The sequence below is a fragment of the Podarcis vaucheri genome (genome assembly GCF_965113315.1).
Source record: "Podarcis vaucheri genome assembly, chromosome: 3".
Taxonomy (NCBI): domain Eukaryota; kingdom Metazoa; phylum Chordata; class Lepidosauria; order Squamata; family Lacertidae; genus Podarcis; species Podarcis vaucheri.
The window spans coordinates 51,503,472-51,531,164 of NC_138761.1; the positions used below are offsets into that span (position 1 = coordinate 51,503,472).

The following is a 27,693-nucleotide window of genomic DNA, read 5'->3' on the forward strand; positions in this document are numbered from 1 at the left end:
GGAAATTCTTTACCCATTCCTCAATGTGTCAAAACACAGACTTCCTGCTTTTTAACAGGGATATTAAGGCACTGGGAAGAGTAGCCAATTTTAAATGGCACTAGCCAAGGGATGAGCCAATTTTTACAAGGTAAAATATACTGATATAAAAGCTTGATTGATTGTTTCAGCTATCTCAATTTTATTTTTGCAAGTTTCATACTGACCAAAAGTTACCTGCAAGCTAAAATTAAAAACAGATATGATGGAAATTTAAACCTCAGCAAATTACTGGCTGAGACGGACTTTTGCTAGTCAACTACCAGCTTTTATTTAGTCACTTTGTATTGATTATGCTTAATTCTGTTTTATTTTTCATAACATTTGTTCTATTATATATATTCCTCCCCCTGTTTTGTTGATTTGTGGTGACTATTGGCTTTTGTTGTGTTTATTCTCTCCTTCCTGCCTCCCTCATTTTACTTTATATTATGATGATTGGTGGTTTTAAGCAATACACCTGAATTGTTGGATTGATTTTCTCAATGAGAAACTGAGCAAGAGAGACATTCATAGAAGTGTTCAGATGGACCCCCTGATGTGTTCATTGAATATAAGGGGGAAATAGGATTTTGCCTCTTAGCCATTTCCAAATGCAGATGCACCCACTAGCAACACCCCTCTTCCGCGGATGGGAAATAAATTTGATTCAGTTTGCATTTCAATATGAACCTGCCTAATTCACACTTTCTGTAACATTATGCAGATTAAAATATAGCCATAATATGAAAAATGTGCACTTTTCTGAATTTTGCAATGCTGTTTTTCGGTCAAGTAATGTGCGCAAAAACGTAGGCAATGGGGTAAACTATGCATAAAGATGCATATATTAATGAAAATAACTTACCAAAACTCATCTCACAGGAAATTGCTTTACAAAAATATGTGCATTAAGCACAATTGCATACAAAAATGTGTCTGTTAGGAAAAATTCACACTGAAAGACTGATCAATTTTTATAAGGATTTTATTTGAATGAAAGCAAGCAAGCAAGCAAACTGATGTGTAAATGTGAAGAACTAGACCTGGAGCAATGAAAAGCTGAATGAGAGGAAATGAACTTGACAAATATGCCTATCCATGCCCTCATTCCTTTGGCAGAACGGCAGAACTGGAAGTATATGTCTTCTATATCTGAGTAAGGCCTTCTCTCACTAAAAATGAACAAATGGCCACCAGGTGGGGTGTCACGCTCAGTGGGAACAATGACACACCCCTTTCATGTACACTCACTGAACATGCAAGGGAACTCCTAATGAGGAAAGAACAGCTATACATCTACAGAGAGGTTAAGTTTGGCCTTAGACTTTCAGGTGCTATTTTTAAACACACACACAACCCCAAAACGTTCATATATCAAAACTAGGGGTGTTCAGCACTCACATAAAAATACAGCATTTCCACACACATGCATACACAGAAGGGCTGGTGTGTAGTGCTAGAAGCAGCAGACCATTTCTACCTCTTTTAAAAAAGCAAAATGCTGCATTCTGGATCTCTGCAAAGAGACAAAGTTATCTAAGTTGGAGTGTTCTTCCACTGGCACCTAAACAGAGCCTACCTCTGAGCAATTCCCATTTGCAACCACTCAGCAATTTAGATATTTACTAAATCTTTGCGATAAAATAAGGAATGCTCCACTGGAATCTTGCTCGGTGAGAAAATATTTTTCGCCTTCTTTCGGCACCAGCATAAATTCTGGTGAGGTTTGACTGTTGCTTTTTCTAATTCTGCTTGAAAGCCACGGTTCCTTCTGTTTATTCCTCTCTGCTTTGTGATGGGGTCACAGTTCCCTCTAAAACAAAAGAGTCTGTGCAGGTGTTCGACTGGTGACTGGAAGTAGTATGAGGCTTGATGGAGGCCAATAAACTGAGGCTGAATCCTGACAAGATGGTGGTGCTTTGGGTGGGTATGTTGCCCCTGAAGGAACCAGTTCATAGCCCGGGAGCACCCTTGGATTCCAATCTGTTCCTGAAGTTCCATTTGGCTTCTGTGGCTAGCAGTGCTTATTCCCACCTTCGGCTAGTTTGCCAGCTATGGCCATTCCTTGCCCTGGATAGCTGGGCCCCAATTGGTTGCCTTTGAAGCTGGTTCAGAATCTGCAGCTATTCTGAGGATGGCAATGGTTTGGTTGCAAAGTGTCACAGGTCCTGAAAGTGCTGAAAATGCCAGGCCCAATTCAAGGTTTGGCATAAACACCCAAAATGGCCTTGGACCCAAAATAGCCTTGCGAATAGGAACTATCTCAGGTATAGTTGTAGGAATAGTTAATTCAAGCACACAGGCAGGTGAAAGTATTCCTTTGTCTGTAGCTAATCTTCTTACAAAACACTTTTCAGGTTATGGTGAAAGTTCCCTCAGCACCACTGCAGAGAACTGAAAACCTGAACGGACTGAAACTGCCTTACCAACACCAGTGAGATATGTAGTATTTCAGAACAGAACGGAAACATGTTGGCCAGTGCATACAATGAAGATCCCTTTTCAGCAGCCAACAGTGAACATATTTGTTAGGGTATACCTTACGGTTGCCAGATTTATTCTTTATTTTAAAAGGCTGTTCCTTATTTTGGAACATAGCAAGCCAACAAGGCATAAATAGATGTCGTTTAGTCTAGAACATTAGAGCTAAATGTAGTATTCAGCACCTCCGTGTCCATAAGCAACACTGAAGTGCAATTAACAGGGAAACATTTATGGCCATGATTATTGACAAACAAAGGCTGCTTTGAGATCTGGTCCCTGACACGAAAAGTTGTCGAGAAATATGTAGTCGCTGGCATCACTTGGGAATTTACTGGCCTTGCAGAAAGCCCAAGCTGAAAGTTCCATTTTTGCCCAGAATCTGAAAGTAAACTTGGCATAGACTGTTCTGCATTTGAGCTCTCCGAACCACCAAAAAAACAAATTTATGGGCAGAAAGGCCAAAATATCTTTGGGGAGAAAAAAAAAGTTAAAATGGATCCAACTTAAAATGCCACTTCTTCCAATCCACCCACTGGATCTGTTCAGTTGGGAAATGAGCCGCTGGCAACAGAACATTGTTCTCTTGACAGTGCCCCAGAAAGAGAAATCTGTTTTTCCTCCACTAGACACGTCTGTTATAGATATTGCGCACACAGAGACAAGACACAGTAAGCTGGCAGCGATTGCAGACTCGGGATTTGAAGATGCTGAGGTGTGAGGTGAAGAGATGCCACTCAAGCACTAAAACCCTCCACCTCAATTAACAGTTAACAGTTGTGAGACCCTGGAGAGAGAAAACGGGCCCCTTGCTTGCATATATAGAATGCTACACAAAACAATCTAATTCTTCTCTTGATTCCACAATAAAATTGGACAGAAGGTAAGAGGAACCTGTGGCCCTTCAGATGGTGTTGGACTACAGTTCCCATCATCACTGACCATTGACTGTGCTGGCTAGGGCTGATGGGAGTTGAACAACAACAGGTATGCACAGCTAAAGCCAAACTTCCATCATCCATGACCATTGCCTACATTGGCAGAGACGCATGAGCCTTGTAGTCCGCAATGTCTAGGGGATACCTTGTTCACTACCCTTGCATTAGAGTTCTTGCTTCATTATTATTAGATAGCTGCCAAAATGGAGGTAAATGCTAGAGAGGCAGGTAACTCAACCACCACCTGAAATTAGTCAAGTGCCTTGCATCTTGATAGCAGCAACTGGAGACATTTTTGTATAAGAAGGCTATCCCTGAAATGTAACCCATTCATTCTATGCAATATTCCCTGTCCAGTCATTGAAACGATTTTATTGTTTTTCGTTTATGAGTTTGGGTTTTTTTTGTATTATATCTTATTTTTATCTTATTGTATACCACTTCAGCAGATTTTGGCTGTGAAATGGTTTGTAAATCTGAAAATACAATAAGTAAATAAATAAAATTAAGCTAAAGGCTAACTGCTATATGATGGCATCAACTTCCAACAGCTGGAGACATTGGGGGAAAATATATGGCCAGATCTAGATGCGGTTTATTTATTCATACAACCTACATGCCAAATTCTATGAGGTGCCTTCCACTACACTCTGAGCACATGATCACTGCACAACTATCCCAGTGCTTTGAAAAGAGAAGTCAATGGCTGTAAAAGTGAAATAAAAATTAATTAATTATAATATAATGGACACAGAAAGAACTAGTGGGATCCAGTGGATAAGCAACAACCTAGAAATAAGACTTAAGTTAGGCACAATCTGTGGTTTGCAAGTTCTCTCCGGCTAACCTCATAATTAGCAAGGTTTTTCCAAGCTTTCCCAGAAAACTTTTGGAGAAATATTGGGATCTTACCAAGGGTTATCCGAGAGCCTTTAAAAAATAAAATAAAATAAAGCCTGAGAGTGCTCTCTGCCAGCTTTCTCTACCGATCACAGCCCTTTCCATAAACTTCGCAGTGTGAGAAGCAGGGAAGGCTTGTGTGGAAGGCTTCAGCAACAGACTCCTCACTAGGACTGGAGGAGAAATTTGATTCAGCTCCTATTTAAAGCTACATTTATTAAATTTTCACTTTCTGAAACTATCTGCAAACCCAAACAAAGCTAGCCTTCAAAATTCACACTTAACTGAATTTTCCAATGTAGTTCTCCAGCCAACCAATGTTTATAAAAAGGCATATATTAGGGGGAAGTTTGCATTAAAATGAAGTGATTAGCGAAGATAGCTTACAGAAATGCATTAAACTGGGGGAAATTGCTTGCATAAATATGTACATTAGTCAAAACTCCACATGTCTCTTAATGAACACATTGTATATGTGTTCATTATGAGACATTCACAATGCTGGTGAATTTTCATGAGGATTAGTTTCATTCTGTTTTTTAAAAAACGAATCACTAATTGCTGCAAAAATCTAGAGGGCTGAATTTAAGATTGAAAAAAATGAGAAACTGATAGAATGAAAATTATCAGATGCTCCCATCCCTATTCCTTACTTTATGGATTAATCCAGTGGTTGTCAAAGAGTGTGGCAGACCACACTGGTGTGGCAGAAAAGGATGGGAAGTGTGGTGGGAAAATTCAAGGACAATCAATATTCTATTTTGCGAATGATTCTTGTTCTTATGAAGCTGCATTGTTTTATACTTTCTAGATGTCCCATGATCATGTTATAAAGTAGTTGTGTTCTGTGTTATAAATCAAACACTGCTGGGAGTTGTTTTGTTTCATTTTTGAATGTATTTCTTATCAATTGAAAATTTGGTCTCTACACTTCTTAAATCTACAACATTAGGCTAGAAAGTGCATTCTGGGGTAGTCTCTAGTACTGTGACATCTGGTTCCAGGCTTGCGAGGAAGTGAAATCATCCCCCAAAGCGGAAAATATTAGGGAGGAAACTAATAATAATTTAGGATAATCAAAGAGCAAGTTTTTCTATTGTTTTAGTCTGAATCGTTTTTTCAGGGAGGCGGTTTGTGCTAGGAACACCTTCTGTCATTCCTTTCTACAAAACCCTTTAATGCTCCCCTGATTGTATAATTTTTTTAAGGATAGTTATTGAAAGCTCTCCCTTATGGTCATCTGCTAGGTTGGTCTGCGGTTGGTTGGTCTGAGAAACATAGAAAGAACAAATATATCCTGCAAATAATTTTCATTGTTTTTAGTTTTTACCCAGGCCTTAATAACACTTCCCTCATAACCTTGTGGAATTCTATTCAAATATACACACCCACACCTTCTTCTTCTTCTTGAGGAATATAATTAACAAAAAGAACAGAAGTAATTTCCCTTCCTGGAACTGTATCTGACATTCTAGTCATCTGGTGGTTAAGGGAATAAATATTCTGAAGAAAACAAAAGAATAACAGAGCTGGCTGGGACTCCCTTGGCCTTTAGGAACCACCCATTGCTTTGTGGCAGGCGTCACTAAACCTAAACGCTCTCTGACAGATTTTAGCTAAATATGGAAAACAGAGAAGAAAATGAAGTGGGTAACAATGAAATCTTGGCTTTTGCATCTAATGCTCATATTTTTTGGGGGGTGGGGTGCCATATTTTTATTATTTTGACCTTATTGCACATATTGAATTATTACTTTTAAACAGAGTCTGTGTCCTATGCTTACTCAGGGTTTGGAAGAAGACTACCTTTTCCATGCTGAAAGAAAAGGCCGAATGTGAGAAAACCCCTCAACAAAACTCTGTGAGTGTGTTTTGTGTGTGCCTGTGAGGGCCATAATGTGTGCCAAAAGGAAGGGAGGGGGACCTAGAAAAAAGTTGTTTAGTTATTTATTTTGAATTCTTCTGGTCCGCCCTTCATCCTAAAATCCCATGGCGGGTTACAACAACAGCTGCACAAAACTATAAAAATTACGACAATAAAATAACAGTTCTCATAAAAACCAAAACAGCCTGTCAGTTCCTGGGATCTAGGCATCCCACAGCATTAAAAGGCTTGCCAAAAGAGTTTTCATCTGGTCTTCAGCTGGCACGTGTAGCTGGCTATGTTCATGCCAGTCGAACCTCAAGGTGATGTCATGGGACAGTTATGCTTCCACTGTAACATGCTCCCTGAAAACCCAAACCCAAATTCTGGAAAGGAAAGATCCATTTGGATTGATCACAGTGAAGGAGCTTCAAAACCAGGCTCAATGTTCTCATACGGGGTGGAGAATCTGTGGTCCTCTAGATGGTGTTAGGACTCCAACTCCCATCATCCATGATCATTAGCCATGCTGACTGAGGCTCATGGGTCCTGTGTCCAGGACAGCTGTTTACCAGCTCCATCTGGTACACAGGCTCAGACCCTACCTGCCAGTGGACTGTCTCGCCAGAGTGGTGCATGCTCTAATTATCTCTCACTTGGACTACTGCAATGTGCTTTATGTGGGGCTACCTTTGAAGGTGACCCGGAAACTACAACTAATCCAGAATGTGGCAGCTAGACTGGTGACTGGGAGCAGCCACTGAGACCACAGAACACTGGTCTTGAAAGACCTACATTGGCTCCCAGTACGTTTCTGAGCACAATTCAAAGTGTTGGTGCTGGCCACTAAAGCCCTAAATGGCCTCAGTCCAGTATATCTGAAGGAGCGTCTCCACCCCCATCGTTCAACCCGGACACTGAGGTCCAGCTCCAAGGGCCTTCTGGCGGTTCCCTCATTGCGAGAAGCAAAGTTACCGGGAACCAGTCTTCTCGGTAGTGGCACCCGCCCTGTGGAAGGCCCTCCCACCAGATGTCAAAGAGAAAAACAACTACTAGACTTTTAGAAGACATCTGAAGGCAGCCCTGTTTAGGGAAGCTTTTAATGTTTGGTGGACTATTGTATTTTAATATTTTGTTGGAAGCTGCCCAGAGTGGCTGGGGAGACCCAGCCAGATGGGCGGGGTATAAATAAATTATTACTACTACTACTACTACTACTACTACCCTAAACTGCTTTCATCTTTGCCTTAGGAGAATTGTGAACTATGATTTTAAAACCAAGGTACCCTAAGAATGATCTGAAGGCACTTCATGCAACTCTACTGCTGAAGCTAACACAATCTGGCTCTGTATACTGCCTGGATGGGCTATATCATGGGTAGGCACACTAAGGCCCAGGGGCTGGATCAGGCCTAATCGCCTTCTAAATCCAGCCCGCGGACGGTCTGGGAATCAGCATGTTTTTACATAAGTAGAATGTGTGCTTTTATTTAAAATACATCTCTAGGTTATTTGTGGGGCATAGGAATTCATTCTTTTTTCCCTTCAAAATATAGTCCGGCCCCCCACAAGGTCTGAGGGAGAGTGGACCGGCCCCCTGCTGAAAAGGTTTGCTGACCTCTGGGCTATATGAACCATATGCATGCTTCCTTTCCACAGAAGGCTCTGAATACTACAATTACACCACTATTAATGAATTCATTGCACTTAGGTCTGGCTTTCAGCTCCTTGGGGAAACAGCAGGAGAAAAGTCAGTGCAACTAGCAAATAGAAATTTCCTTAGAACTATGGTGTGACTTCCTTTCTTCTTTTGCTGACTTTCTATTTAACTTTGTATTCTAGGAGCAGGAAGAATCTCACAAGTACATTGTGGCCTACAGAATTTCCAGTGTATGAAAAGGTCTCCTTTGTGTTGTCAACAGATATAACAGGAGCATGGATTTCAAAACTCAATTAAGTTTTCTTTGTCACCCTTGAACAAATATGGAGGTAGAGCCAATTAGACAATACAACGGAGCATTATGAAAGAGACTAAGAGAACAAGCAAATTATTTCATTTAGGACTGAACAGGGATGAGACAGAACGTCTCTTTAACGAATTCTTGGTGCTTTAGGAGCTTTTTGGAGCTAACAGAGATGAGGAATGCATGGCGTGGAAAATTGTCTCCCGGAGGATGTCTCTGTGTGGTCTCTTGTTTTGGATAGAGAGTGAGCAAAGGTAAACCTTTTGTGATCATCGGTATTTATGCATAAAGGATAGCATTGTGCTGAAAATCAAACCCTGCATTTAAGCTGGGAAGCGTATCAAGATTTTTTCCTCAAGCTGGCAACACAAAAACCTGAATAGTTCTGCACCAATTAGCCCAAATGACTTTCAGATTAATCAGAAATGAGAAGCAGAACACTAAATATCAGAACTGGACAGGGAAGAGGTAAGATAGTAGGGTGGGTAGAGGATGGGATGTTGACGACAAATGATAGATATAGAAGAAGAGTTTGGATTTGATATCCCGCTTTATCACTGCCCAAAGGAGTCTCAAAGCGGTTAACATTCTCCTTTCCCTTCCTCCCCCACAACAAACACTCTGTGAGGTTAGTGTGGCTGAGAGACTTCAAAGAAGTGTGACTAGCCCAAGGTCACCCAGCAGCTACATGTGGAGGAGCGGAGACGCGAACCTAGTTCACGAGATTACGAGTCCACTGCTCTTAACCACTACACCACACTGGCTCTCTAGTGCTGTTTCAATCCCTTTCACTGATCTGAAAATAGTTCAGCACAGAAACCATTTAAGATGCAGTAGTCATATCATTTAATCTGCTTTCACTCTAGTGCAGGCTTCCTCAACCTCGGCCCTCCAGCTGTTTTTGGCCTACAACTCCCATGATCCCTAGCTAGCAGGACCAGTAGTCAGGGATGATGGGAATTATTGTCTCAAAACATCTGGAGGGCCAAGGTTGAGGAAGCCTGCTTTAGTGCCTTTCTATAGAATTACTATTCTTCATTCACTCATATTTTATGGAGAATTTTTGCTGTTGCCAAATTGTTGCAGTCCAGTGTTTTCTGTGTTGTCTTCTGATATTTTTCCTCACAACCACTATGAGGTGATTCCCCCCACCCACCCCAGCAATAAAACATAATTGGAGCACTAATCTATGCAGTGTGGTTGGTCAAAGCACTAACAAGGCTTTTCAGCACTCTTGTGTCTTTAATTAATTAATTAATTAATTGGCCTCCTTGTTTTATTGCTTCTTGTTGATTCCAACTATGGGATCAGTCATGAACAACTACTTTTAATCACCCAAATGTCAGTTTTTGTTTCCACAATGATAGAAGTCTCTAATCACTGATTTCTTTTCATGTTTTTCTTCTCATTTTTTCATTAAGAGGCTATTAATTACTAATCTCCAAGCCCTGGTGAACAGGAGGCTATTAATCATTCAGGATCTGCAAACACAACACTTTTAATGAACATTTCATTGGACCTTTCCAACAGTGCAATATCCTAGACATGTCTTCTCAGATGGAAGTCCGACTGACATCTTCTTATAAGTAAACTTTATGGGAAAATTTTGACCAGGGAGGAAGGCATTTCTGGATGATATAGTGCCATAGTGACTATATGTTGAAACTGTATTCTATTTCTACAAGTTCCAGCTAATTACAGAAAAGCAATACCTCAACAACATTAAAGGGCTGCAGTGTAGAACAGCTGCTGATTTAAGTCATTGGAACTGGTGTACAAGCACTGAATCCCATCCAACAACATGCTCTACAACACCAGCCGTTAGAGTGTATAGTGATAATATATTCTCAGTCTAATCACACTATCCCATCCCACACCACAGCCTGTAGAACTACTTTGCCACATGTTCTCTGGTATGTGATTTTAAAGAAATGTGTGGCAAGTTCTACTCATCACTTGGCAGGTTTGTACAGACGGACAAGATTATCTGGAGTGCGAATACTCTTATACGAAAAACATGGCAGCAGCTTGGTAAATTTGGACTGTATGGGTTCAGTGCTTTTGGTAGATCATCCTCAGGATGTGTATACTCAGGATCAGCAAATATTTGAAGGACCTCAACGGTCCTTACAGTGTCCATATACACTAACAGCGATCTCGGCTCTCTGAGAGCTGGTCCTTATGCAGCCAAAACAGCACCAGTGATGCCTGAAATGGAAGAATCAGCAGGATTGGGGGAGCCCTGAGCAAGGTTGTTGAAGAGAAATTATAGCTATGGTTCTGTTTTAAACACTTCCACTGATATGCAAGTAGTTCCAACACACAAACCATTTAAGATGCAGTACTCATGCTCAATGGTCATGAAATATTGGCTGATTTCTTTTTTTTGGGGGGGGGGCAGGAGGTTGAAAACTTGGGGGATGAAGAATGGAACAGAATGCCCCAAGAGGAGCACTCAACACTGCAACATTTCATGATAGGTTCCACTTCTTTTTAAATGAAGACACATTAAGGAATGTGCTTAAAGCATTAATTCATAACAGGCTTTGTTATGTCCATAGAAAGAGATTTATTACCTTTGCAGTTGCCCTTGTGGGAGATTTCTAGTTGAGGATCTTTGCATTTCGCCCGTTGGAATTCACACCGGGACAGGAAAGTTCTGCCATCTGAGGCGCACAGCGACTTTTGGGGGGACCCCGTGCATTCCAGGCTGCATTCTTTGTCCTTGTCTTGCTCCACTCTTAAAAACTTTAACAAAACAAAGTGGTGTAAGAGGCTGAAATCTGATCAAGCATTAAAACTCTCCAATAATATTTGGCCTGTCATGCAGCCATCTGATCTCTACCTCACCACCTCCACACACCCCAAAACACAAATCCTGGTTGTGAATTTATTTTTCAAGGAGAGAAAACAGCAAATTAGCACTGCACAGTGGTGAGGCTGGTAAGAATCCCAGCACCAGCCGGACTGCTCTGAGTTAGGGGTTCAGGAACAGGCCACAGAACCATGGCCTTTCTTCCCCAGTCTAGTCATAGGGCAGACTGGTATCTCTGCAAGTCCTGCCTCTCTGCAGAAATGATGCAGGTGAAACAGCCCTCTGGAGTTGCTTTCCTACTTAGATAAGACTGCTGTGTCACAATTCTATTTCAGCTTTTAGATCATGATCCTCTTGGCATAGGTTAGTTTGCTTTTCATTATGTGCAGTGCCTGGTACCCTGTTAAGTATTTTACAGACACATTAATAATGACAATGAACTGGAGCATAGGAATTTCTGAAGTTATGAATTGACGCCAGTGCAGAAATACTCTTGAGGGACTGGCATAAAAGCAGGAGACTTAATCATTGCCATCTATGGCAAACAGTCACCAGATTTTTGTTAAATGTGAGTGTTTTCCAAAGTAAGCATACGGAGTCTGTGAATTATATCTAACTCCCTGTGTGCATTTTTTTAAAATGAAAAAAAGAATATGCATCTGTAATAAATCCACTTAATTTTTGAGCTTCAACTGTGCTCTCCTTGCATTTCATCACATTTTATTATAAGCAAATATAAAAGCCTTACAGTAAGACATGATAATTATAATTTTCTGTAAACGGTGCAACAAAAATCACAGAATTCATTATAGACACAATAATCATATCCTTGGAATCCTAGCACAAGTTAAAAAATATAAAGGAACAGTAACAAACTATAAGAACATTCTTTTTTGACACTCCCTACTTTGTTTAGCACTTTTTGAACACCACCATGGATTGTCTGAGGCTTAACTTCAAGTTGAACACAGTACTGGGCAAATAGGGATGGAGTGATAGTTCATTGTAGGGGTGTTCAACTTTGTAAGCATCCCCAGTTAGTGTTGCAGCACCTAGAGCACACATACCCTTCCTCAATATTGCTGGCATATTACAGCCCAGGTGTGACCCTTCAGGTAGAGAAGATGTCTCCATTGGTTTGCATAGGGGGTGACCTGAAGGACAATTCATGGTGGGAAATATTATTGAGATGCTGGTCACAAAGGAAGAAAGAAATCACCTATCCACAGACAAAACCTGATGCATAAAGATTCCCGAAGGGGTTAATTTTCCAATTCATAAGCTGTCCTTTAGTTTGGGGAAGGAAACAATTCTATTTGGGGAGAGAGGGACAATCATTTTGAGTGCTTACAGAAGACTTCCACGTTTTGCCAGTGCATGATGGGAACGGAACACTCACCAAAAGCAAAACAAAACCCAACATCCATCTGCCAAACTCCAGTATCTTGGAGCTGAACTTCATTCAGAGGTCTTCTTCTCTTTAGCAACATCACAGCTTTCAATTGCATTTTCACCTTTGTTGTGGGTCCCTCTCTTCTTCATAGCACTTATAAAGTGATAGAAGTCAATATGGATGTTCTTGGGGGAAATGGCAATGCAAAAACTCATGATAAAAGGTGGTCATTTCAGAAATGAACCTAGATGTGCCTAACACATAAAAACAGTTTTGAGAACAGCCGGACATAATACTGGGCCAAATCTAAAAAGCACACTCATTTCTATTCCCAGATCATATTTTTATTACTATTACTATTACTATTACTACTACTACTATTTTGAATTATGGTGCTGGAGGAGACTCTTGAGAGTCCCATGGACTCCAAGAAGATCAAACCGATCCATTCTGAAGGAAATCAGCCCTGAGTGCTCACTAGAAGGACAGATGCTGAAGCTGAGGCTCCAATACATTGGCCACCTCATGAGAAGAGAAGACTCCCTGGAAAAGACCCTGATGTTGGGAAAGATGGAGGGCACAAGGAGAAGGGGATGACAGAGGAAGAGATGGTTGGACAGTGTTCTCGAAGCTACGAACATGAGTTTGACCAAACTGCAGGAGGCAGTGGGAGACAGGAGTGCCTGGCGTGCTCTGGTCCATGAGGTCACGAAGAGTCGGACATGACTAAATGACTAAACAACAACAACTATTCACCACCACCACCTTTTATCTCACTTTCTATTAACCTCCAGCACCTCCTCTAGCCCTTTTCCCTGAGAGGAGGGAGACCTTCTTTTCACACTTCTCTGTTTTCCACCCACCTGTACTCAGCATGCAAGGAGATGCTGGGCCTGGCATTGGGCCAACCAAAAGGCTACTGCCCAGCTGGAAGGCACAACAGTTAAGTGGGGATGAAATGGGCAGGCTGTGGCACTGAGGCCCACCAGAGAAGGAACGGTGACCTAGAAGTTAACCTTCCATGCACTATCATGGTGGAACTGGTGACTTCATATCTGGCTACCAGAAAATAATTGTTTGCAACCAAGTCCAGGCACAATTTGTTATGATTTATTTGTAACAATAAAATACACGCAGTCCCTGGTTTCATCAAAGTATTTCATAGGAAGAAGAAAATTGCTGTAAAGGGGATTAGAAACCCGATCAGCCTTATTTAGAGTGAAAATCTCTTTGTCATTAATTTCAGTGCTGGCTCCATCCCCTGCTTCCTTTCAAAGCCAACGCTTCCTGGTTATGATCCTGTTCCAGACATGTACTAATGATTTGGTTACAAAATATTTTGGTGCCTGCATGAAAACATCTAAACTCCAGACATAGCCTGCCTGCATCCTAGTGTGACTCAACAATATTTTGCAAAAACAAATAATCTCTACTCCAGTACTGTTCAGCCCCGTTCTCCAAGTTAAACATTTAGTGCAGAGCTGACATTAAGATTTACAAACTGGACCTAAGCTAATGGAACTGGCTTGGGGCAATTTCAAGAAGTCTGAAAGCAGTGCCTGCTCCTTGATACACACCTGAACAGCTACTCCATTGACCCTACGCTTTCATTCTCAGTCCAAAATAGCTAAAAACAACAAGAAGCACACACCATATAATTACAATACCAATTATATCACCATCATTTCATACAGTCAATGTTTATTGAAAAATGAGTTTTTGTTTGTCTATTGGCAAGCTGTTTTGAAGGCTTCTGACCCCACAATCCAGATGTGCCAAATGAAAAATGACACATTAAAGCAAAATTAATTACTTTAAAAAATTAATTTGTTAATCTGCTTCCAGAGTTCCACCAACTTCATATGAAGAGGTGAGGATCTGGCAGCCATGATATATGCCTTTAAATCTTCTCCATGTGTGGTTGCCTTCTGAAGATTGTTCCAGAGTTTCATCTGACAGAGGAATACATTATCCCGATGCACCAAAGTCTGCACTAGCTTTCTGTTCCCTTCCAGTACTGTAATTACAATTCAAGGTGCAGGATTGTTATTTATTAAACTATTGTTATAACGACTTTCTAACCTCATGTGAACATTTGGTCAAAATGTGAATAGATATACATAGTCAAAACAAAAATTGAAAAAAACCCAAATGGCACACAAGTCAACAATTGTGATTTTGTTCTAGAATGCTCTCTGCACACCTTTACTGTAATTTCTGAAGAGACCTTACAGGCATAGGGTGGCCACTAACACATTGTCCAAAAAGAGGAATTGTGTCGCAAAAAAGAGGATGCAGATTTGCATTCAGTTTTCACATCCTGATTTGCACGTGCACATTTAGAAACAATTACTATCCTATAAACAGAAATACAGTACCTCTCAGCAAAATGAGAAGACTGTGACCAGGTAACAAGTGCTAACTGCTGATCAGGAGCAACCAGTATGGCGGTGTGGTACAGTAGAGATGTCCCTTTAACAGTGGTGTCACACCTTCTTGCCGGGACGGAGCAGGGTGACAGCTTGGCTGTGGCTGTGTGTGTACCAGCAGAGCCAGTATGACACTCCTGAAAGTGCACCCACACAACCCTGACCTTGCCGCTTACCTGCTCCATATCCATCTCAGTAAGTATCCATGAAACTAGTGTTGGGAGGATAGCTCCATGGCACTGCCTCACTGCGCCAGTCACTTGTTAATGATGGGCAACTCTTCCTTCTCAAGGTCCTTACCTTTAAACAAGACTAAACCACTGAGCCTCAGGGGATTGCCGATCAGAAGATCACCGGTTCAAATTCCCATGACGGGGTGAGCTCAGCACTGCTCTGTCCCAGCTCCTGCCAACCTAGCAGTTCAAAAGCACGTCAAAGTGCAAGTAGATAAATAGGTACTGGTCTGGCGGGAAGGTAAACGGTGTTTCTATGCGCTGCTCTGGTTTCGCCAGAAGCGGCTTACTTATACTGGCCACATGACCCAGAAAAACTGTCTGCAGACAAGCGCCGGCTCCCTCGGCCTTTAAAGCGAGATGAGTGCCACAACCCCAGAGTCGTTTGCGACTGGACTTAACTGTCAGGGGTCCTTTACCTTCTTTAGACTACACAGTCCTTTAAATAGAGGACTGTCCTCTGCAATGTAGAGGCACTACAAATGCCTTTCCTGAAGGCAGTTCCAAGGGAAGGGGAAGGGAATATATTTCTGACAAATTTTCTCCACGCACACTCGAACCACAAGGAAGATTTGATTTGGGTGGCGGAGCAGGAGCCAATGAAGACCACTGAAATTTCCCCCAACTAAATGTAGCTTTTGGATGGGAAAGAGCAGCATTCCTAGGGGCCATGATTGCTTTGAGGAAACAAAAAACAAGGAAAGGTTTGGAAAAGCCAGCGTCACCCTTTCTCCTGCTCTGCCTGAGGTGACAGCCTCAGTGACGGGGAAAGGTGGGGAAAGGTCTGAACCCCTCTTCCTCTCCAGCCCATCAATCTTGACAAGCCCCTAGTTACCTTTAGAAAAGTGGCCCTTCTGCTTCTATTTACAGACATCTGCATCTCTGTTACACTTCACTAGTATAATTGAGTCCTTTAAAGCTTTTTATCCTAATCCACACAATAACTCTTCAGAGTTATTCTATCACAACAGGATCAGGTTGGGTTGTTACACTTAAAAAAAAAGTTTGCTTTTTAAAGGGCTCAAACCTTTTATATTTCTGAAGCAGAAAAGAATTATATGGCAAGATTTTGGTCTGTAAAATGACCATGTGTTATTCTTTAGAAAAAAAATCCCACTCATATGTATCTTTTTACACTCACCAGTTCACTTTTTAAAGGCCTTGTTACAGCATGCACACATGGAAACATTTTATAGGATCTGGCTGTTAAACAAATTTTCCTGATAGGCCCATGAGTAGGATCCTACATTATTTGTAGTATAGATTGGGTTCTGGAAAAGCTATGCTGACAACAGATTTTACATATGTTTTAATATGTTGTTGTGCGGAGTGCTCCTGTTTGGGGTTCCATCCAGCTAGCTCCGGCCGTTTCCAGGATAGCCCATTCCATGTCCCCTCTCAAGCTTTTCACCAAGAGACACTCAGCATTCTGTGGATGCCTAGCATGCTCAGTCCTCCTCCTGTTCTTCTTGGAATTCACAACCCTTGCAGGTTGCTTCCTAAAACATTTCATAGTTCTGCAAACCTTGGGGTTCCCTCAAGTCTGCTGATATTGTCTTATGTGTGGTTAGTGCTGTTTCGGCAGCATAAGAATCTGTCCTCAGAGATTGAGTATGCTATTAGTGTACAGGGTGGATTTTGAACTTCACCCTGAGTAAAATTGCTATTGTTGCCTCTTCCTCACTTTAAAGAATTTACTGTGTGTGTGTGTGTGTGCGCGCGTGCGTGCATGCGTGCGTGCATGTGTGCCTCAAATTTCCCACAATGTCAGTATAAAGTGCTTCCCCAAAACACTTAACTGTGAACCAATCTTACCTGGGGGATTTTATACATCTTGTAGCAAGCTAGAAAAACTAGCATCAATAACCTGGAGTTCATGTACCAGATCCCATAAAGAAAAGTTCTTATTTCTTCTTTTTCTAGGTAAAGTTTGCTCTTTTCTGCACAGTTGTGGAATAGAAAACCAGGGAAGTAATGGGTTCACTGATGTTTAGACTAGTCGTGTATCCATCATTATAGAATAACAGAATTTGCTTAAGCAAAAGCCAGTTAAAGCAATAAACCTTTCAAAAAATAACACACCAATGTAAAACATATCAGTCAAAGCAGAGTCGTATTTAACAATCAATTTTCTGTGCCTGTATCCTGCAGTATTAACACAGTCTCAAATCCAGCTGAAAGCAACCAAGTTGAACCTCCAGCACTGAGGGAACAAAGCAAAATAAAGTCTAATTGACAGGCAGCTTGGAATTGACCTTGGGAACAAACGCAAAGGTGTTCTGCATTTTGCAGCTGATTCTTCAGCCATACTGCAGTTCAACTGGAGGTAGGGAGTTGCACTTGGAGAGGTGGCATGAAACAGGAGACATGGTTATCTGACGATTTCCCCTGGCTTTCTCTATGACTATAGCTGATACCAGCATATGACATCCTTCGGCAGCTACTAGGGTACCAATACTTTGGTAGGGCTATGTCAGGTGGCAGGGGAACAACCCCCATGGCAGGTTGCCAGGAATGGATAAAACAAGGAAAAGTTCTTACCATCTGCTTTTTATTCAATATTTACAGAGAGAGCCTTGGAAATGCAGCCTCTTGGAATAATGGTGCTGTCCTGAGTAAATCTCCACCCTGCTTTTCTTCCACTTCCTCATTCATCAACAGCACCCGCCCCTTACGGTGGCTGCTCAGGGCCATCTGTCTCTGAGCTCTTTGCTCTCCTACTTTTAAGGCTCCCCAGGTTGTGGTAGATGGTGGGTCTGGAATGCTTTCTAGTGATAACATGTCAGCCAGCTGCTCCTGCTCTGTCTCCTCCTCCTCCTCCTCCTCCTCCTCCTCTCCCATTATTTCTCAACTTTCCCCCTCATCTTCCTCTGAGCTGTGACCTCCCTCAAATCCCTGTTGTAATTCTGAACTGTCTTCTTCTCTGGAAGGGTCAGGCAGGCTGGGGAGGTGGTCTCTCCACCATTCCTCCTCTCCCCAGTCCCTGACAGGCTACCACTGTTATTTATCCTAGCCCTTCTCCTTTTAAGAATATCAGAACCTGGTACTCCAAGGTAGCTGGATCTAGGTTTTCCTCATAGTGCCTTCAGAGGAATTGTAGGAAATTAAAAGGGTGAGTAGACCTGGTCACCTGGCACTGCTTTGAGTGTATGACCACTGCAGGCTGTCACCATAACAAGGTAAGCCTACTGGAAGAAGGGGCCTCCTGATGAAGGAGGGGTCCACTTTGGTGAGGACCCAATCAAACCTGGAGCTAACACTGTCAATGATTTATCACTGAACCTCTCCCCAATATATGTAAGTCAAGAAGTTTCTATTGATAAGGTACAGAGGGCATCAAGGATTAAAGCATGTAGCAGTGGGGACCATGTACTCTTCTATAGTGTTAGGGCTGCCAGAGTGTTCATATCAAAAAGATGGAGATAGATTCAACAAATGTGGATATGTCTTGCCAGACTTCCCAACTGCCACATGGGACAGGTTTTGCAGTAGCAAAATGGGGCAGATGGGAAGTCCGGCAAGACATGTCCACATTTGTTGAATCTATCTTCATCTTTTTGATGTGAACACTCTGGCAGCCCTAACACTAATGTGTAATGTGTGAACACAACCTGCATCCCATAAACATGGTCAGTGCTGCTGGTGTTTAACTGCCAACACAACTAGTTGTATTCCATAACCTGCTGCACCCTAGAGAACAATGTAGCAATCCTTTGTAGCTATGCTTCACAGAAGAAGATTGGGAAGGGAAGAAGAGCTGCCTTTGGGGCAGTCAGTCTATCATTACTAATCTCACTGCAGAACTCCAAAAGTTTCAAGGAAGCCTTGAGCACTCAAAAACACATCTAGTAATTACTGCAATAGATCATGACACCCTGAGCTGTTCTCACATCCATGAATATCTTTACAGAAATTCTGTGAGAGTAAACACGCCCAGAAGAGCCTTTCCGTCCCACAACTCTATAATTTTAACTGCCCAGAGAACTCCAAGGAAATCTTACTCTACATCCATATTTTACCCGAACAAAGTTACTAAGTTTTTAACTGTCACTTTCCTACATTACATCACAAAAATTCATTATTATTATTATTATTATTATTATTATTATTATTATTATCATTTGACTTGAATTCCGCAACTGCAGCTACACAAGTTCCTCAACTTCATTTGGCTGAGGCTAATGGCAGTCAGTGTCCATCAACATCCAAAGGCCCATCTCTGCCCTAAATACACTTATTAATAACACCCTGCTCTCATTAAGAGCAATTGACTTTCCCCTTAATAGAAGAGGTGTCTAGATTGAAAACTTGGTTTATCCTAAAATAACTTGGAAGCAGAAGCTGATACTACTGCCTGCCTTGTTCAGCAGAAGGGCTTTACTTGAGGGTGGTTGATAGTTTAAAAGAGGAGGCAGAGTCATAGGCAGGATGTGGTCTTGCGCTTGTCGGCAGGAGCCAAACCAATTATGTTTGATGAGTCCTATATCCCTTAATTAGGGCTATAAGTGTTTCAATGGGACTACTAAAAAATAAGTGGTTTAGAGCCTGTGGTCTAAGATGGTTATAAAGATCTCAGCACAAATAAAGAAAATATCAGATGTATGTCAAGTATACAAATTATGACACGCTGAGCATGTCCAGTGAGTTACTATATAAACAATATTTCTTTTCCCTGGTGACTATAATAATAGCACAGTCAGGTAATAATTTCATGCCTGTACTTGAGACACTGGAAAATCTTTCTAATGGGGTGGAACGTGGCTTGTGGCTGAGGAAGAGCACACCCCAATCTTTGGAAGACCAGATGAGCAAGTAGTGAGAAGTACCAGTTAAAAGGGGGAAATGGAGAGATAAAGAAAGATAAGAAATGAACGTGCAGAAGTGATCTTCTCAATGCAAAGAAGAGGGTTCAGGTTTCTACAGCTTCATACTTTGTTGGTTATCAAAAAAGAGAAGAAAAGTGAAACATCACCACTTTGTGAACCCACAAAGGGAAGTGTGATTTAAAACCCACAGGGAGAACCTGTAGAGGCAGCAAAGAATGGTATTTGATCTGTTGAGCACTTTGACCTGCGCTCAAGGATCGGAGGTGGCTGCCCATTTGTTACTGGACCAAGTTCAAGGTGTGGCTGTTGGTAGATGGCTTGGGACCAGTTTGCATAAGCCACTGCACTGCCACACATGTGACTATTCAGTCCCAGAGTTTGCACTTTAACTAGTGCCACATTTATCCCACATTTGCAAGGAGTCAGTCCATTAGTGTGGCAGCACCTCTGCTCTGGAACGCCTGCCTTATGGACATTAGGCAGGAACCTTCGCTATACTGTTCTTAGATGCCTGCTGAAAACTGTCTTGTTTCAGCAAACCAGTCCAGACACATGATTCACTTAGATTTCCCTTAAATGTTCCATCACGTCTATCATTGTTTTTAATGATCATTTTATACAGTCAGATGGGAAGGGTACAAATAATAACATTGTTGTTGCTGTCGCTGCTGCTGTTTTTCATTGTAAAGGGACCCCTGATCATAGGTCCAGTTGTGACCGACTCTGGGGTTGCGGTGCTCATCTCGCTTTATTGGCCAAGGGAGCCGACATACAGCTTCCGGGTCATGTGGCCAGCATGATGAAACACTTCTGATGAAACCAGAGCAGCGCACGGAAATGCCGTTTACCTTCCCGCCTATTTATATGGGAGCTCACCCCGTCGTGGGGATTTGGATCGCCGACCTTCTGATTGGCAAGTCCCAGGCTCTGTGGTTTAGACCACAGCACCACGTGTGTCCCTTTTTCATTGTATTTATGTATTTCAGTCTTTTTTTGTATGTAATTCAACTTGTATGCCTCTTTGATATTTTTTTTTTAAGCAAGTGGTCTACACATTTTCTAAATAAATAAATAAATAAATTTGTGCTGTCTTATGGTATGAAAACAGGTGTGTAGGGGTGTGTGTGTGTGTTTCATTAAGTTAGGTAGGTAAGTTACACTGAAGTACACATGGCTCTGCAAACACTATTCTTATAATAAACCTGTCAAGCTTTGTGAAAATACTATGGCAGCACACTTGCTGCTGCCACACATATTGGGCTGAGGCTTTAAATGAAACCACACTGTCTGTGGCTATATCATACAATAAAAAGGAGGGAATGTTCCCAAGGCCCACAATAGACCAAAAAGCCCTCCATGACACACACAGCTCCAATGTCAGTTCGTCGAAATGAACAAGTGTGCATTTTGCGTTTGCTCAGTGATGCAAAGCTTGTGAATTTCACATTGAGAGGGAGGCAGAAGGTGAGAGATAATGCAGACACTAACTTGTCAACTGGCCTCCTGGCAGGATCTGATAAGAAAAAGGAAGGCAAGTCGCCAGCCATGCCTTTGACCTCTCCACTGTTCACCACAGGTGGCTAGGAATTCCACACAGGAGACAGCATGGGATTCCATCTCTAACCAAGAGAGAGAGTGGTTGGCTCTGTTTCCATGCTGGCTGTAGAAAGAGTGAAGCCCTTTCCCCTCTGGCCAGCATAGCAATGCAGCAGGCTGCTAGAAGAGGGACAAAAAGATTGTGCTGTCCTTTCTCCACCAGCTCACTTGGCTTCTTTTCTGGCTACAAAGTAAAAGGCTTCCCTTCCTCCCTGGCCACCACAGCCATGTGCTTTTACCAGAACCATGATCTGCAAACATGGCATGATAAACATTATTTTTATACCATGGAACTCTTCATCTGTGTATTTCCTCAGCTTGAGCAGCCATCAAAATCACAGGGGCAGGTCATTTGAGATCTCTAGGTATTATTACATTTATGGGATTGCACTCTGCTGTCTATATAAATGAATGAATGATTCCAGCAACACCATCTCCCACAGAGATATGACAGCATTTGGAATAGATCTGGTGGAATTTCATCTCCTGGTTCATCAAAACACACATAAAATCAGATGAACTTGGGTTAGGAATATGCTTCTATAGCAATCTTTAGGGAGGCCCTAAGGAACAATGGTGATCTGTACCCATTTGGACGGTAAACTGCTGTGACAGCAGCAGAATTTACTGAGGGTTGAACCTGGAAGGCTTGACTATTTGTTCCCTGCTTAAAATATTGTTTTACCATTAGATCAATAGCTTGGAGATAAACTGAAATATTCACATTTTGTAATCTATCAGTTGTGAACAGAGGACTTCAATGTTCATTCCCCAACTCGTTGGATTAAACTGTCCACCCTAAACAGATATGTATTAAAAAGTAAGTGCCACTTAGTTCATTGAATTTACTCCTAACTAGGTATGCACAGGATTGCAGCCTTAGTGGGGGTCCCCCCCCTCCATGAGCAAACTTGTTCCTTCTGCATATTCATCACATTCCTTCTCAGTTTCAGAAAGCTGTAGACAACATGTTTAAAATTGCAACAAGGGTATTAGTTACAAGAACAAGATTACTGAGTTTAAAGGAAGGATGGACTGAAATTCAACAAGCTTTTTACCCCCTGGAATGTGTCCCACTTTACAGAGCACAGTTCTCTATTTGAGGGGGAACTTTTCTGTCTAGGTTAAGGATAAAGAATCCTAAGAAAGGAGAGCAGGGGACTTGAAGCTTCCCATCAACTATCAGTAGCTGAACAGCAGATTCACACTGCATCACACTGTGGTGACATGTATTATACTTCTATTTATAGTAATCATCTCCAAATTTGCATATATTCATATCAATTTGTACAAGCAATTTCCCACTGCAAATCTATGCTCGTTTTCATACTTTTCCATATTGCATTTCACTTTTTATGATGGGTAAGTGGCCACCCTACTTCATTAGAAACAACTGTTGCTGAAGAACAATTTTTCATCAGCCCTACTATAAAGGGGGATTGGACCAGTTCCCAAAGGGCTAGATCTGTCAGTGGTCTGTTAGCCATGACAGCTAAATGGAATGTACATGTTTACTGGTAGTATACCTCTGCAATGAAAGTCACTGGGGGGAATAATCATATAGGGGAGGTTGCTTCCCTTCCCTGGAAGTATCAGGTTGACCAATGTCTGGGAAAGAATAGGAACCTCAAGGTAGTTTTGGTCTAATCCTTCCAGAGAGGTTCATCTAGTGCCCTTCTTTTCTTACTAATCGAATGAGACTTACTGTGTCCATTTTGTAAACTGACAGGGTGTAATATATAACTGCTGAATTTCTCTTAGGTTTGCTGCGAGAAGAATATCAACATACTGGTGATGTTGTTTCCAGGTATTCATTAGACATTTCTACCATTGCTATTCTAGGCTGCATCAACAGAAGTACAGTGTCCAGATCAAGGGAATTAATAGTGCAGCTCTATTCTGCCTTGGTCAGACCACACCTGGAGTACTGTGTCCAGTTCTGGGCACAACAATTTAAGACAGATATTGAAAAGGTGGAACATGAGCAGAGGAGAGCAGCCAAAATGAGAAAACAATGGGAAACCAAGCCTTATGAAGAACAGTTGAGGGAATTGAATATGTTTAGCCTGGAGAAGAGGAGACTGAGAGGAGATATGATAGCCATCTTAAAATATCTAAAGGGCTATCACATGGAAGATGGAGCAAGTTTGTATGCAGCTGTCCCATATGAGGATTGAACCTGCAACCTTGGCACCATGCTCTGGTAACCTATAAGTGACAGGTTTGCAGGGTAAATGAACAACTCCTATCTACTGTCTACCCAGACACATTCATGAGTATGATCTGAATGATATAAAGAGCTCAGCTGATAATGATCCTGTGTATACAAACTACTATAATGAAGTGAAACAATTCATTTCTACTGCTTCTAATTGAAAGCATTATTTATTTGGAAATATGCAGCTACTGCTCTCTGGGTGATTATGTTGACGAAACGTCCATGCACATAAACATTTGACGGAGATCGGAGGATCTGGGGAATGAGCCAATCATCTCCTAAAGCAAATAAGGCTGTACAAATACAGGAGAGGGAAAGGTTATTTGGCAAAAGTTTGGGGACAGATGCATACAGCCACACTGACCAACGAAATGCTGGAATAGTAAGGATAGGCAGTTGCCCAGATAGTTGCTCATGATCATTAACATATCAGATATAAATTCCAATTACAGTCAAGGAGACTGTTTTGGATTAGGGAAGTAGCACATGCTGTCCATTCATGTATACGTGAGTGTGTGTTTGTTGGTGTGTATGTCCTGGAGTTGTTTGTCTAGAAATACTGGATACAGGATTTTACTATGGGTCCCTTAAGACTGGTGCTGCTTGGGTTTTTTGCAGGTGTTTTCTGCAACCTGCCATAGATGCCATAATAGTGCATTAGTGATGGATTTACGGTATACTGGACCATGTACACATCAATTCAGCTTTATCAGATTATTGCCTCCTGCTGGGGCACTCTTGCAATATCCCACAACCAAAGCAAGAGAACAACAACAAAACCCCTGATCCCACAATATTTGTGGTATTATAAAAACTTACAAGATTTCAGCAGGAAGTTACAGGACATGCACTGACTGTGAATGAAGCAGTATGTCTTCCCCTAAACTTTTTCAGGTAAAAATAGTGCTGAAAGCGGGATTGCACATAACAGCCTTGATGTCATGAGCACAAGTAATCATGAACGCAGAATAAAGAGGATGTCTGGAGGGGCCCTAACATGGAATAACAAGGCAAAAACACACTGAGCCCTCTCTTGAATCTAGCCTTACTTAAACATCACAGTCTATGAATGGTAGTGGGGCTTCAGTCCATCTTTGTTGGCTCCTCCTTTCTCAGTCAACAAGCACTGAACAGGACTGGTGAAGAGGAAAAACCAACCCCATGGAATGGGCCAGTGTGAGTCATCCATGTGTTGTTTTTGTCTTAACAAACCACTTGCCAAGAGCATCCTCCCCTCCCCACTTTCATCCCAGTGCTAAGCAAAATACGGTGCCACCTGCCAGAAGCTGTGCTTCAGATGATGCAAGATATCAAAGAATCCAATGGCATCTTAAAAGCTAACAAATGTATTGTGGCAAAAGGCCGTTTAAGCAAGAGTCCGCTTTGTAAGATATTTGATACATAAAGTGGTTTGGAAATTATTAGGCACAAATACGTGTGTGCGTATCCACACACACAGTAGGAAAAACAGTTTTATATTTTATGGTAGAATAATTGCAAGCAATTATATTGTATGATACAATAAAGGTTGGATGTCCCAAGATAAATACGCACATGAAATATCCTATTTCAGCTGCTTAACAGCGCCGAAACCTTTCCTTTCAAGGCATACTCATATTTTCTAATGCCAGTCAATGTCTAAAAACCTCCATCATCTGGTAACTCTTCAGTGGCCCACAGAATCCTGTTATTGACCTCAGCCTTCTTAAGGTTCCAGTGAATAACCTTAAACTTAAATAATCCTCCTTCCAAGAAGTCACATCAGAAACCGAAGCACTAATGGTGCATGGTACATTGATTTTAATAAGAAATGGAAAGCACATGTTGGTGCACTCACATTGCAAGCCCATCCAGGGGCCTTTTTTCTTATGGTTTATCCAGGCGGTGGATGCATGCACAATCCCAATGGCTTTTAAGTAGGGCTGTGCCTCAGATTCAGAGCCAGAGCTGGATGTTTCAGGGAGATTTGGGGCTTGACATAAGTGGAGAGAGTTCTTTACGAGAAAGCATAAATCAAAGCAGGGACCCCTGAAACACTTAGCGTTGGCTTGGCAATTCAGACACACCAAAATTCTGCAGACAGGCATCTGTTAAAAACAAAAGCAATGTCTCAATGGAATGGGGGAGAGCTTCATTGTGACTTACAAGCCAAGTTTGTTACCAGAGGGAACACAGGTGGCCGGGCCCAGCCCACCTGAGGCGAAAAGAGGACATGCTACCCCTCCTCCCATAAGGACTTGCCAGAAGATGCAGCTGCCGGTGGCGGCAGCAGGGGCAGACAGGGCCCCACCCCACAAGATTCCGCCATCTAAGGTGGCTGCTTCAATTTACCTCATGAGCGGGCCGGCCCTGAGAGGGAATAGTTTCTACTCAGAAAGCAAATCCCTTTCCATTCTTCCCCTGTCTCAAATCAACTTGAAAGGAGACTGGCACAAAAGCCCCTGGCCCTATTTGAGACTTGGCAGCTTTCTTGCCTTTCTCTTGTCTGCAGTTTTCAGACCAATCGCCCGCCACAAGACGTATAGGGAGATAGATTAATTTATGGATGCCACCTAAAAGTGTAACGGCTGACCTTATGGGAAAACAACTGCACCTATTGCTCTGAAATTTGGCAAGATCTGTGCCCTCCGAAGGGGTGACCTAAGCTGGCTAAAATCCCATAAAATTCTGCCCCCAAGCTGTATACAGTGGTACCTCGGGTTATGAACTTAATTCGTCCTGGAGGGCCGTACTTAACCTGAAACTGTTCTTAACCTGATGCACCACTTTAGCTAATGGGGCCTCCCACTGCTGCCACACAATTTCTGTTCTCATCCTGAAGCAAAGTTCTTAACCCGAGGTACTATTTCTGGGTTAGCGGAGTCTGTAACCTGAAGCATCTGTAACCCGAGGTACCACTGTACATTAAAACAGTTATAGATGAACGAACTCTCTCTCTCTCTCTCTCTCTCTCTCTCTCTCTCTCTCTCTCTCACACACACACACACCTTTTGAAGACAAAGGGGGAGGCTTATGTGACTCATGGAGCCAACAGGGTGGGATATTGATCTTTTACCAGCTTTAATGACTTCTGATTTGATGGTTGCTGTATCAAATAGCTGCTGTAACCAGAGGAGAGGGAATGGATTTCCTCCCCGCACCATGCTTTGAATAGCCACAAAGTTTAAGTCTGCATCATTTGACGGCAATGCCTTGAAAAGTAAGAAGGTTTATGTTTTTATTAAACAGTAAAATGGTATTCTTCAGTCAACCTTCAAAAACACCTGGAGCCTTAATCAATCTGTTATCGATAGCATGTGTCCCACAGTTCATGGCCAATGTTCACTAGCCACAATAGCTGGGCACTGAAATAATAAACTCTACCTCATATGCAGATGGAAGATCCTATACCACAAAAACGTCACATTCATGCCAAGTAGAGAAACCCTTTGGATTCTCTGGCTGATGCAAGACTGTGGGGAGAACTTTGTTTCAGTTTTGGCTTCCAAGAAGTCACAAGCAATATAAAATAGAACCAACAACTCTAACCAGCTGGATTGTAGCTTATGCTTTAGGAACACATTGGACACACCACATCCTTATCTTTGTTCCCATCTGTAGCACATATGCATTTTTATTAGGTATGTGACAGCTGATGGGATGGGTGAAATCAGAGATCGCAAACTCTTGGAGATGGAAAGATTTGGAAGCTGGGTGATCACAATGCCACAGTTCGTAGTGAAGGGTAGCAGAGAACAGGGAGCCAGGAGATGAGTCCTCTTTGTTCCTTGGAAGTCATGCATGAGTCTGTATTTTCTTTCCAGTCATCAAGGGTTTCCTCTTTGCAGGAAATGCCACAAGTAGCAAGCAGCTCCAACGAATGGCTGAAAAGGGGGGATACATCTGGGTATGTGGAAAGTGGCAGCATGTTCAGCTTTTGGATTGCCAATGTTTACTGGCCCAATTCCTGTGTCTGACACACAGCAGAGGAAACATTACCCATGAACTTATTCCATGCCAGGAGAGGCTTCACTTG

The 27,693-nt window shown here is 42.0% G+C and overlaps 1 protein-coding gene across 1 annotated transcript in view; it reads right to left on the reverse strand.

Moving 5' to 3' along the window:
- The window catches only part of SMOC2 (SPARC related modular calcium binding 2), a 135,274-nt gene that overhangs the window by 75,615 nt on the left and 31,966 nt on the right, over positions 1-27,693 (reverse strand). The window contains exon 2 of the mRNA XM_082217113.1: positions 10,745-10,916. Coding sequence (XP_082073239.1) covers positions 10,745-10,916 — 172 coding nt within the window. The remainder of the gene's footprint in view (positions 1-10,744; positions 10,917-27,693) is intronic.